At 44.9% G+C, this 12,085-nt stretch overlaps 1 protein-coding gene across 2 annotated transcripts in view; it reads left to right on the forward strand.

Annotated features, from left to right (window-relative positions):
- FARP1 (FERM, ARH/RhoGEF and pleckstrin domain protein 1) overlaps positions 1 to 12,085 on the forward strand; it is a 461,133-nt gene that overhangs the window by 403,269 nt on the left and 45,779 nt on the right. For both annotated transcript variants that reach the window (XM_050765964.1, XM_050765965.1), the window contains 2 exons: positions 892 to 966; positions 2,482 to 2,729. In XM_050765964.1, coding sequence (XP_050621921.1) covers positions 892 to 966; positions 2,482 to 2,729 — 323 coding nt within the window. The remainder of the gene's footprint in view (positions 1 to 891; positions 967 to 2,481; positions 2,730 to 12,085) is intronic.

Consider the following 12,085-nt stretch of genomic DNA (forward strand, 5'->3'; position numbering starts at 1 on the left):
TCCCTGCGTCTTCCTTCTACCGCAACTCTGTGATGCTTTCTCATGCCCTGTCTCCAGAAATGTCACGTTCAGGAGGTTTTTTTGCAGGCATGTCTGGAGATGAATCCCATCATTTTCTTAGACAGTCAATGCTTAGTATTTGAAGACCATGTAAGAAGTAGCCCAGTTCTCTGTTTCAGAATGTGGATCTCTAGAGCTTTTCTGTGCTAACCTGGAGTATTTTGAAGAAGAGCTGGATGTATCTGGGAATAGAATCTATATTTATACAGTCTCACAAATTTCAGGACCTGAGCATTTGAGTGCCTGTTTGATAGGGAAAAGGGGAATAGGCAGACTGAGAGGGAAGAGATGAAAGAGACGTGTCAAGATGCTGTTAAAGTCAGTTCCTTCTGCTATTGAGGGCAGGCCTTTTCCTCTGAACTTACCACTTTGATAGAGTGAGCGGATGAGTGGTAATTGCCTCTGTTATAGAACTGATCCAGAAAATAACTACCTAAAGTACATGCATTGATTTCGTATTGTTAGACCATTGCTGGCCATTCAGAGCATGGAAGGGCCCAGCCACGTCCTCCCTTCTCTGTGACTTTCCCCTTAACTAGAAAGGTCCTGCTCAGTTGCTAAATGTTTCTTCACCAGCTGCACCATGAGAACTGCCACAAGGGCTTCTGAGAACTTCTCCAAGATGTAAATAACCCTTGGGCCATGCAAGTGCTATCAAAGGATGAGTGCGTGTCTGTTTCCAAGTAGCATTTGTAAAGGCGGCTCTGGGTACCATCATTATTGAGGAAGGCACTGATGCGTCCAACAAAAGGACCTTTGTTTCATTTAAAACAAAGAAAAAAGAAACAAAAACCTCACCTAACATTAATGATCTTGTGTGATTTTTCCCAGGAAGCACAGCAAGATTCATTCTGTCCGGAGCCTTGCTTCACAGCCCACAGAACTGAATTCGGAAGTGCCGGAGCAGGTCAGTGACGGCGCTGTCCTCTGATAACTCTGCTCTTCCCCACGCTTCCTCCACGGAGCCCTGGGCTTCATAGTGGGCTTTCTGGTTCTCCGTCCTTTCCTTCGGGGTTTTTAGCAGATGAGAATCTGATTAGGGGCCTTGGCTTTGACCAGACATAGGCTTTGTGCCATGTGCCCGCAGCCTGAGCTCAGAGACCCTGGAGCGTGTTGTGTTTTCAGCTGCCTTCTGATCTCCCATGCGGCACCCTAAGCCACTGAGAACTCAGCTCAGCAGCGGAACCATCGCTGCAGGAGGCAGAGCTGAGACCAGCTCTCCAGCTAAATGGGTCCACGTGGGAAGAGATGAGGACCCGCTTTGTAACCAATGGGTGTAGCTCCTGCCTGGTGCCAAGGCCAGAAGCCTTTGCTGGCACAGAACTGGCGGGCGAGTTCCCAGAGCTCGTATTACGGGGCAGTGACCACAATTGGCAGTAAGAGGCATTATCACTCTTGCTCTGAGGGTGGCAAAAGCTCGTTTTCCCTGGAGTTGGTCTCTGGGTAAGTTTTCAGGGCTTTCTCTAGAAGAGAAGAGAAACTTGGGGAAGAATATGAAGGAGGTTTCATCGTGTGCATCCTAAAACACCCCTTTCCCCATCCAGGCCGCCCTGAGAAGTATAACTGTCCTTTGTCGTTTTTCTGATGACTGTGTCAACTTGCCTTCAGGGGTCCCTGATGTGCCTGCCCACCCTTCCCTGGAGACCCCCTGTGGGCTGGAAGGGCTGTCTTGTTCCATAGAAGCTTTACAAGCCCAATATGAGCCGGGCGTGGTGGCTGGCACCTGTAATCCCAGCACTTTGGGAGGTCAAGGCGGGAGGATCACTTGACCCTGGAGTTCAAGACCAGCCTGGGCAACAGAGGGAGACCCCTGTCTCTATAAAAAAATTTAAAAATTAACCGGGTGTGGTGGCACATGCCTGTGGTCCCAGCCACTTGGGAGGCTGAGGTAGGAGGATCGCTTGACCCCAGGAGTTCAAGACCAGCCTGGACAACACAGGGAGACCCCATCTCTACAAAAAAAATTGTTTTTAATTAGCCGGACATGATGGTGCAGGACTGTGGTCCCAGCTACTTGGGAGGATTGCTTGAGCCCAAGAGGTTGAGGCCGCTGTGAGCTGTGATTGCACCACTGCACTCCAGCCTAGGTGACAGAGTAAGACCCTGTCTACCCCTCCAAAAAAAAGAAAAGAAGAGCAAACCCCAGCATGAGTCGGTGGGCCCTGGAAAGCAGAGACCGGGCCTGGCTTGTGCTGCCAGGAACAGTGCTGTCAGCCGCCACGCCCAGAAGGAACCTTCTGGATCACGCCCAGATGTGCTTCCCTGACTGCTGTTATGTCAGAGCGCTTTGGGGCAGTCCTCCCGCTGCAGAGGCCTCGGGTGTTCTTCCGGGAGGCCCTGACGCTCCTTTTCTGTTTTCAGCCTTGGAGTAACAGTCTCCCTCTTCTCCATCTCTCTGCACCTTTTTCCCCACCCCACCCCGTCTCAGCAGAGCGCCAGCCTTCCATTTGGAGAAGGTGCCGAATCTCCAGGGGGCCAGAGCTGCCAGCAAGGAAAGGAACCGAAGGTTTCCCCCGGGGAGCCGGGGTCGCGCCCGAGCCCTGCGCCGAGAAGCCCCGCGGGTAACAAGCAGGTGGACGGAGCCGCCTCGGCGCCCACAGAGGAAGAGGAGGAGGTCGTTAAGGATAGGACCCAGCAGAGTAAACCTCAGCCCCCGCAGCCAAGCACAGGTCCAGCATCCCGGGCTGCCAGAGGCAGCAGTACTTCCATTCCTTTCATTGACTGCAGTGACGTAGATAGTGAATACGACCTTCTTAGAGAACAAGCGTCCCGGTCCCGGTCCCGGTCCCAAACAAATGACAATTATGAGGGTGATCTGACCAGCGGTGTCTATCTGCTGTCCAGGGACGAGGGGCCAAGAGAGGCTAGGCATAGGGCTTCCCCGCACTCTGCAAAGTCCTCCCGGCCTCCTTCCAGAGAATTCCTTGATGACGATTCAGCAGACATAACCTTTGATATGAGCGGGAGCCCTCGACTCCCAAGGCATAGCTCTCTCATAGATGAAATGTTCAAGGGCTCTGCTGGTCACAGCCCCCTGGCCACCCCATTGTCTCCCAGCAGCAGAAGTTCAAGTCCAAATATGAGTTGGGACAGAACTGGGTCTCAAGGCTATGTTTCTGAAAATGGACATGACCGTAGAGAGGGGAGTATGGGGGAAGACCCTCTCTCGGGCCAGGGTCCGCCTTATGAACGCTGTTCCCCCACCTCGCCAAAGCCATACTTGCAGAATCTTCCTGGTAGATATAATAAGTCAGAGACAGATCCACTCATCCTTAGCCAGGTAGCGTTTACCCCGGAGGCCATGGATGGGCTTGGTGGCCGTGGGAAGGGGGGGCAAGCCAGTGCAGCTGCTCCCGAGGGTAGAAGGCTGGCTAATGGCACCACCCCTGTGGGTGCAGCCTCCAAGGTCCCTGCCATGCAGTCGGTGTGTGCCAGTGGCATAGCGGGGCAACTGGCACCTCTGCAAGTGACCGAGGGCTCCACCAGCAGTGGGACGGAGTCCAGCGAGTCAGACTCTGAGATGCTGAGCCCCAGGAGCCAGCCCCTCGTGTTTGGTAACCCTGCAGTGCTGTGTTCCCCGTCCCTCCTGAGAAGCCGGGGGTCCTTGGGTGGCCTGTGTTTGAGTGAGGAACAGGAGGAAGATGAGTGAGGAGGCCAGGAGGCAAGTCTTCAGCCCGAGCAACCTGGGGTCATGAGACCAGGGTTTCCCTAGAGCTGATCTGTTCTAGTGACTCATTCATTTGTAGTCTACATTTGTTAGAGGAGGTTTTGGACAGGCACATGTTTGAAAGGGTCTGCCTGACTTCTAAAAATCGTTAAGAAAAACACAACTTCACATAAGTGGCTTGCTTTCCAGAAAAGGTGGACAAGATAAACAGAAAGTCCTAGTGACAAGTTCCCAGGAACTTGTTTATTTTGCTGGTTGAAGGCTAGGAAGAAACACTTTATGATGTATCTGATCATGTGTATAGTGTGTTATATTTATGTGGCAATTTTCTGTGTATGTTCAATTATGCAGATCACCTACCCGTTGGTTGAGAGTTTGACGCATCCTTGAGATTACAGGAAAGGGATCGGTTTCCCATTCTCCCCTTTTTTAAAAGGAGGGCTGCTTTGTCCATGCCTCATGAAGTGAGGAATTGACACTATTCAAGGCCAAATGTAAACTGATAGCTAGTTGAGATTGTGTTGGTGAAATCTTTAGTCAAGAATAATGAATATTTTAATGGGAAGAATTGGGGGTTATTTCTGCTTCCCAGGCTTCCTGTGAAATACTAGAAAAGTTGTCAAATCTTCATGAATTGTAATCTATTTGGGATTGCTGGTTTGGTTTAGGTTTGCATTGGTGGATCATATTGTTATGTTTTAAGAAGTACAATTCTGCCTCTCAGAATCTCTTGGTGAGACTGAAATACTGCTGAGCAGGATGCGGGGAAGAGTAACACCTTGAAATAGGCACTGTTGTCACCAGTAGGTTAACAAACTAAACGCCTGCCTTTGAATTGTGTGCGGCGCAAAGGACTATTTTCCAGCTTGGTTGCTCTTGGTTGGTTTACAGACACTGTCTTACCATTCACACTCTTGTGAACAGTGTCCTCTGCTGGGAATAGTGATACTTGGATGTTTCTCTGAGCCAGAAAAAAGAAAGTGTTAAGGAGAGAGAGAGTGACTTCTTTTTAAATCCTGCCCACCAGTGTCACTGCCTTTCACCCAGCATTCCTGCATTTTAAAGAGCCTGGTTTTCACTGGAAGTTTCTCTGCCTTAGCTGCACGTTGCAATTTTCTGAGATATTTTAAAAATTAGTGACGCTGGGACCCTGACCCTAGGGATTTTGATCTCATTGGTCTGGAGTGCTCCTTGGCCTTCCCAGCTGTTTGTCCTGGGCAGCCAGGGTCACTTCTTACCCAGGCCTTCTCGAATCTAGTGGAATACAGTAAAAGTGTTAGCTAAATTTTTGTCTTGCTTGCAGAATAAGAAAAATATCGCAAACAAACTGCTTTTTCTTGATGCCTGTGATTTGCACTTTTCAGCCTTAGGTACTTTTTTTAGGGGAAAAAAAAAAAGGATAAATTGTAGAATAAAATTTTTAGATCCTAAGTAACTACAAAATTATTGAAAAGAGTCCTAACAGTGATAGCTCCCGGATGTGCCACCATACCAGGGCCTCACTGGGCTCATCACGTGACCTGATCACAAGGGGGAGAACCAAGCATGCTTAGGACACCGAGTAGAATTTGGCAGCAGCGTAGAAAATGGAGGGGTATTGGCTCATCTCATTCACAAATGAGTATTTGTCCACATGAATGTCCAGAAGTCGGTTTTAAAGAATCTGAACACTTAATCCGTTTTTATACAGACTTTTTTTTTTGGTTTTCCTAATCATTTGATTCAGTGCCTGATTGAATCAAGCTCATTGTTGGATCGTTTGAGAGTTGTTCATTGAAGTAGTCTATTTACGTCTTGCTTTAAATTTATGTATTTAACAGAATCACAGAATTTTTTAAACTGGAAGGGACCTCAGAAGTTCATCTGGGCAAACCTTCATTTCTTGTTCTGAAAAAGTTAAGTGACTTTGCATAAGTAATACAGCTATTGCATGACAAAGCTGAAACTGTAACCTGGTCTCTAGACTTCACTTTTTTAGCCTATGTGATATCTTGGTGCAATAGGAGCTTTTTGATTCAGTATTTTAATTTTGGAGAGTCTTACATGAATTAATAATTCAAATCAGATGTGGAGATGAGTGATCGAGTAGACTTAGGCAATTACAGGCCGTAATAGGTGGGAAGAACTACTTCTTTTTATATTGTGGGGGTTTTGCAGTTATAACACATTTTTGCATAATCCGTTCAGACATAGAAAGAATGTCAATTTGCTATATGAGTGTTTAGTGAAGTGTGAGTTAAACAGAACCCAGTGTGGAATCCTGTGGTTTGTGAAGTGGTTTGTTCAAATGAATTTTCTTTTCCCCTCTAATTATACAGCAGTCTGATAATGAAATACCATTGATCGCTGGGTATGAATTTACACAGCCTATGGCAGGAATCATCAAATACAAGCATCTCAGAGCAAAACACGCTTCAATCATTATTTTGTTTTGCTTTTTCCTACAGCAGTGATTTTTATCTAAGTGTTTTAAGAGCAGTTGATCAATGGCAGTATACTCAGTTCTGTGTTGACAAAATTTTTCACTCTAAGAGTTGCTCGTCGAGTTTTTTCCTCATTGGCTTTGTACCAGGCAAGCAACTCAATTTCTGCTTCTTGGCCAGTATTTACAAAAGCAGCAATCCTGGTGTAATTAATGGTGCTTATAGTTTGTTTAAAGGCTGTTTATCATACATCCTGATGTGCTGCGGACAGTCACTACTTGCCTCAAGAGGAGCTTGTCCTGTACTAATAAAGATTCCATAACATTGGCCAAAGAGTCCATTTGTACATTCTTTGAGCCTGGTGGAGCATGTTTGCTGAGCTGATGTGGTCTCTGCAGTGTCACTGTGAAGATCTCAGTCAGGAAAAGCCAGCAGCATCTACCATGCCACCCTCCATGCCTTCTGACTTTGGGGAGACTCCAGTCCTCCAGGTCTTTACTCAGCCTGCAGATCTCATTCTAGCTTAAGAAGGGCGTGCGTGTGCATGGAGTTGAGCTAAGCGTGGAGGAAGGCCAGAGGTGGGGTTGGGTGGGATACTAGGCAGCAGATATTAGAGATTTCTGAATGTATTCAGATTTCCAAAGGGTTTCCGAGACTTCTCAACCAATCTTTCTAGGACAATAGCTAGTGTAGGGGTCTTCTGACTCAACAGGGGAGCCAGGCCTTCCGATACCAGCCACTCACTAGCTGCTCTGTGACATACTGTCTCAAGACCATGCATGGAAAACAAGCCCTGTATAAACACAAATCTTAAAGCCCAGGGCCTCCTTGCGCTAATATCTTTCGTTGGACATTATGTCAAAATATGTAAATTTTAGACCCTTTTGTGGCTGCCTCTGCTGCTGCTTGTTAAGGGCAAAATAAAAACGCAAGAAATTCTTTTAGCATGAAGAAATGCTTTTAATGAGCTCCAGAACTCACAATAAATGGCTTCAGCTCCTTTAACAGTCATCTGTGTGCCATTGACAATATTTTATTAGATAGGTGTTTAATTAGAGGAAGTCTGCGGGCCGGATTCCTCCCTGCATGTGTGATTCATGTTTGGGAATTTCTAATTTATCTCCCCCAATTGTGCCAGGTGGCCTGCACTTGAAATGTAAGTAATTCTGATTTTATTCTCTAGAACTTATTTGAAGATTTAAGCCAGGCAATGCTGAAAAAAGCTAGACCTGCAAAACTGAAACATTAGCACGAGCCTCTCAAAATTCCCACCAAATATGCAAAGTCCAGTCTGCTCTGAATGTGCATCCGAAACTCAGCTTTGGTTATTAGCCCTGGAATTTGGTTCCAAAAGCAAAAATTTGGTTTTGTTGTCAAGCAGTTTCTAAAGGAAGAAATAATGTAAAGATCAATCTGTCATTTTAAATGTTATTGAAACTGCCGTGAGTGTGCACACTGCTCTGTTTCATACCTGTAATCAGTATTCACATGCTTTCAATCTACTGTTTCCACTTAAAGCATTATTCCGTAGTTCAGCACAGAATGGCTTTGGTGAAACTGTAGCTGTTAGTGAGTAATTGGGTTACAGGCAGACCCAGCCTTAAATTAACAAATCTGGGTTCCTTTCACTGTCAGGTTTATGTTGGTTTTATTCGCTTCTGTCTGGATCCCTTCTCTTTGCCTGGGACCGTATTCTGATTAGCTAGAATTTCAAGAGCTCTTAGAGTTACATTCCCCAGAAAGACTGTTTCTCCCTCGACTTTCTCTTTTATAGTCTGTAAACATTTCTCCAGGCTTAGTTCTAAGACTGGCCTGCCTCTAGTTTGATGGTATGAGTCTATTCTATTCCTACTACATTTTACAAATTGAACTGCAGAAGAGGCTTTCTAGGTAATCTCTGTGATAGAGCAAGTTTCTTTGAACCATAGCCATTTATGCCTAGTGTTCCATTATTGGAACGCTAAGCATGTGGGAGTTATTTATATCTTATCGCTCAAGGTCATCATCAAGGTCCGATTACAGAAATTCACAAAATTGCAACCTCAGGCATAAATTTAAAGAGGTAGCCATTTAAAAATAATCCATGCTACCATTTCCACTTAAAGTGGTAGCTCTCTGATGAGTTTTATATGGGTTGTCTGTTAGCCAAGCCCGTAAGAGCATATGGAGAGAAAGGTACCGTTGAGTGAACTTCTATGAGCAGCAAGTGATTAAAGACATTTACTCTGACAACATTAAAGAATTTACTGGTCCTGTTTTTTTCCTTGTTAGTTTAATTCCATCTGTTTCTGTTTAATTGAGTGAAACTTAATAAAAAATGGTGTCTCTAGTGAGCACATGTGCACATCTCTCCCAGTTGTTGGAATTTGAAATGAAGCTGTGACTTTTAGGCCAAAATTTGCATGACACTTAATATAGCAGTTTTCTTTCTATTAAAGAAGAATGACAAAAAGCGCACACACACACACATAAAATCTCTATGATGATTTGGCCTGGAGTTGTAGACATCAGAGATCAAAAGTGGCCTGGTACCAGCTGTTTGGATATATCCTTGAAAAAGGGCAGCTTTGTCATTTCCTAGAGTAACCTAGAGAGAGTTTCCAAGCATCTCCCCGTGAACAGAAGTGGTAAATGCTGATTTGTTGTGCCATATGTGTGTTTGGGAGGAGGGGAGGTAGCATCTTGTTTTGAAGAAGGTTCTCATTTCATAAAATAAACAGCACACCACTCCAAAAAGAAAAGAAAAAAACGAAACCTCAAGCACAAGGAACTTTTTTTTTAACCCCTAGTGAAAGCAATTAAACATCTTGGTAGACGCTAGGGAAGAATTAGAAAATCTTCTTTTCCTGAAAGCTTTAAACATTGAATAGACTCTGATTTGTTCAGGATCGTTTCGGTGTGGATTGGCCACTTGACACAGCCATCACAGCATGGTAGCCTGGAAACCGAGCCTTCAGCATCTTCTCGGTGCCTAGTGTTTGAGTGTTACTTGGAGTGGAGGCAGTGCATTTGCGTCTTCATGTAGTCTCCAGATCAGGTTACTCTGATTTGTCTTGGAGTGGCTTTCTGTATGAAAGTAATCAACTGTTGCCACGGGATATCTGATCTCCATGAGTAGTTGCAAGCCAGTCTAAACGGTTAACTCTACAGGGCCGGCGCCACCAATGCGGTCATGGAAATTCGTGCTGTGAGATACTTGAGTGTGCTGCTGGGGCCAGGTGCAGCAATTGCAGAATGTTGAGGAGTGAGGAGTAGCTAGAAATCACTGCAACATGGAAAAGCACACAGACCAAGGACGCTAAGGAGGGAGCAAGGAGCACCGGGCAGGCGTGTGTGTGTGGAGTAAAAAGCATCGGACCGTGATTGACTCTACTTTTTAGTGAAATGTGGAGGCAGTAGTGGTGTGGGGGGTTGTGAAGGAGTGATTCTGCTTTATTATGAATCAGGATTGATAGCTGGCCTTAAAGTGGGAAATGATAGAAGGGTCACTTAGGAGCCTGCAGTGGCATGGTGACCAGTCTGTTACTACTCATAGATGACCTTTTCTGGCTCTTGAAACCAAGCTAACAACTCCTTTTTTTCTGGGCCTCAAAGTTTCTTTGTAGGAAGTAAAGCATTTTTCACTTTCCCTGCAGTGATTTATAGAAAGGCCGAAGACAGGTCTTCCTTAGTTAAGGACGCACACTGGCTGCTTGCTCCAGAAGCACCGAGAATGGCTGATGGATAAATCCCTTACCCTTACTCCCCTTTCTGCCTAAGGTTGCTGTGAAAACCTGACTAACCAAACCTCACCAGCTTGGCCTATATTATTAATCAAATTCCCTTCTGTTCTCTCTGTGTGTATATTTAATACTGTAGATAATATGTTTTATTTAAAATTTCTAATACACCAAATTAATTTGAAATAGAAAAGGCTGGGGACTTCATTCTCATTTTTGTCATTTGTTTAATCAGTTTGGGAAAACATTTTCCATTGTTCCATTGTATGCAGTGTCTTGTCAGCATGTACCTATCTAGGAGAAATGGCTTTGTTTTCAGCGTTCTGTCTTTACCCTCAAAGCATGGTGTAGCTTCTGTTCCTGCACTGTTGGAGCACTGTCTGATGTCTTTTTTTTTTTTTTTTTAACACTGCTGAATACCAATTTGTACTTGGAATACCTCTTTCCTCTAGAACACAGTGATCCTATTCCCCAGACTGCAAGCTTTCATGTGAAAGCATATCCTAAGTCATCGTCCTGGGTGGTGCCAGATTTCACTAAAGTGGGAAAAGAGGAGGTGAACTTTGCTCTTCTGACAAGGCCTGCACTTTGTACTCTGGGCAGTGCATCGGAGAAGGGGGGCCCTTGGGGGTGAGCAGGATCACTGTAGCTAGAGGAGAGGTCTCACTGAAACAGAGCGCATCTGTGACTGTAGCTTGCATGGAGAGCCTACACAGCCGACCCATGGATTTGCCTTTATGTTTTGAATGGAAACATCTATTTAAATGGGGATAGAAACCTTTACCTATGTCATATCTATAAGATAATTGAGCTTATAGATATGGAGATATGTGTGTGTGTTGCTGGGTGGGGAAGTAGGTGGGAATGTAGAGAAGGCCTTACCTGACTTGGTCCCGGTTGACTTCTGATGGCCGATGAGCTGTTTTTCATTTTGATGGGCACCCAACATGTAGGTTCTCACAGATGCTGTCTGGTTTCATCTTCTCTCCATGGCAGAAGAATGCAGTATGTCAATAAAGCATGGACTCATACCACTGGGAAGAATGCTGGCTTCTCCAGTAACAATGAGCTTGGTGGTTCTTTGAGCATGGAAGGCCAAGTTCATGTCACAGTGTATGCACGGTATTAATATCTCTTGTTGATCTAAACTGAAGGGGCTTTTACTTGTCCTAACAGGTGTCATGCTGTAAAAACTGTCCATTGTAACTGTTCTTTGCCACTGATGGCTGAAGCTTTGTCCTGAGTACAAGATGGTATTTTTCATTGGTACGAAGCACCATGTTCCCAACCCAAACACTGCCTCCTCCTCCTCCACCACCACCACCACCACCACTACCACTACCACCACTTCCACCACCACCACTACCACTATCACTACCACCACTTCCACCACCACCACCACCACTACCACTACCACTACCACCACCATCACCACCACGGCCACCTCCGTGTTCAAACAAAGCAGCATTCTCCTGTGTCTTTTCCATTAGTGCATTTCAATTCTTTTTCTGGAAGTTGCATTGCTACTGCTTTTCTGAATTGCTTGATGATGAACTGTGAAGCTGATGCTTAGCTGCTTGTGAAACTTTTCTTAAAGGAGCTGGGTGTAAGAAGCACACATATATTACCCTCAGCAACCTCAGGTATCAAGAAGAGGACCACACTGCTAACATGGGTAATCCTATAACCTGGTTTTTCTTGTGGAACTTTGTAACTTCTATAAAATACCGCCAGCTTTGTGTATTCCACTGAGCAGGGCCCCAACCTAGATATCGGACTCTAGTGAGTCCTGCCTATTCAGGAAGCTACCTATTATTCAGCATAATACTGCCCTTTTTTTGATAACTGGCTTTCAAATGGGATAATCTCTAGAGAGGCTTCATTGTATCCTCTTAGAGAGAGCATATGGATTTAAATAGAGCCTTTCAAAAAAAAAAAAATAGATGAAAACTTCCATCTGTAATATATTTCCTACTTGGGCCTTTTGAGCATATGCTGGGCACATAGAGATAAAATCTCCTATATTTTAGAACAGAATAAAAGAAGACAAATTATGGTAGATAAGTGGCACCCAGAAGATTTCAAAATTAATAATTTTATTTGGGGGACTATTGAAGAAAAAACATATCAACTTTTTTATAATTGCACTTTAAAATTTTGGAAAAGAGAAGTTGAGAAAGCAATCAGTATTCTCATTTCAGTCAGTATTCTCACTG

The sequence above is a fragment of the Macaca thibetana genome, chromosome 17, assembly GCF_024542745.1.
Source record: "Macaca thibetana thibetana isolate TM-01 chromosome 17, ASM2454274v1, whole genome shotgun sequence".
Classification (NCBI taxonomy): Eukaryota; Metazoa; Chordata; class Mammalia; order Primates; family Cercopithecidae; genus Macaca; species Macaca thibetana.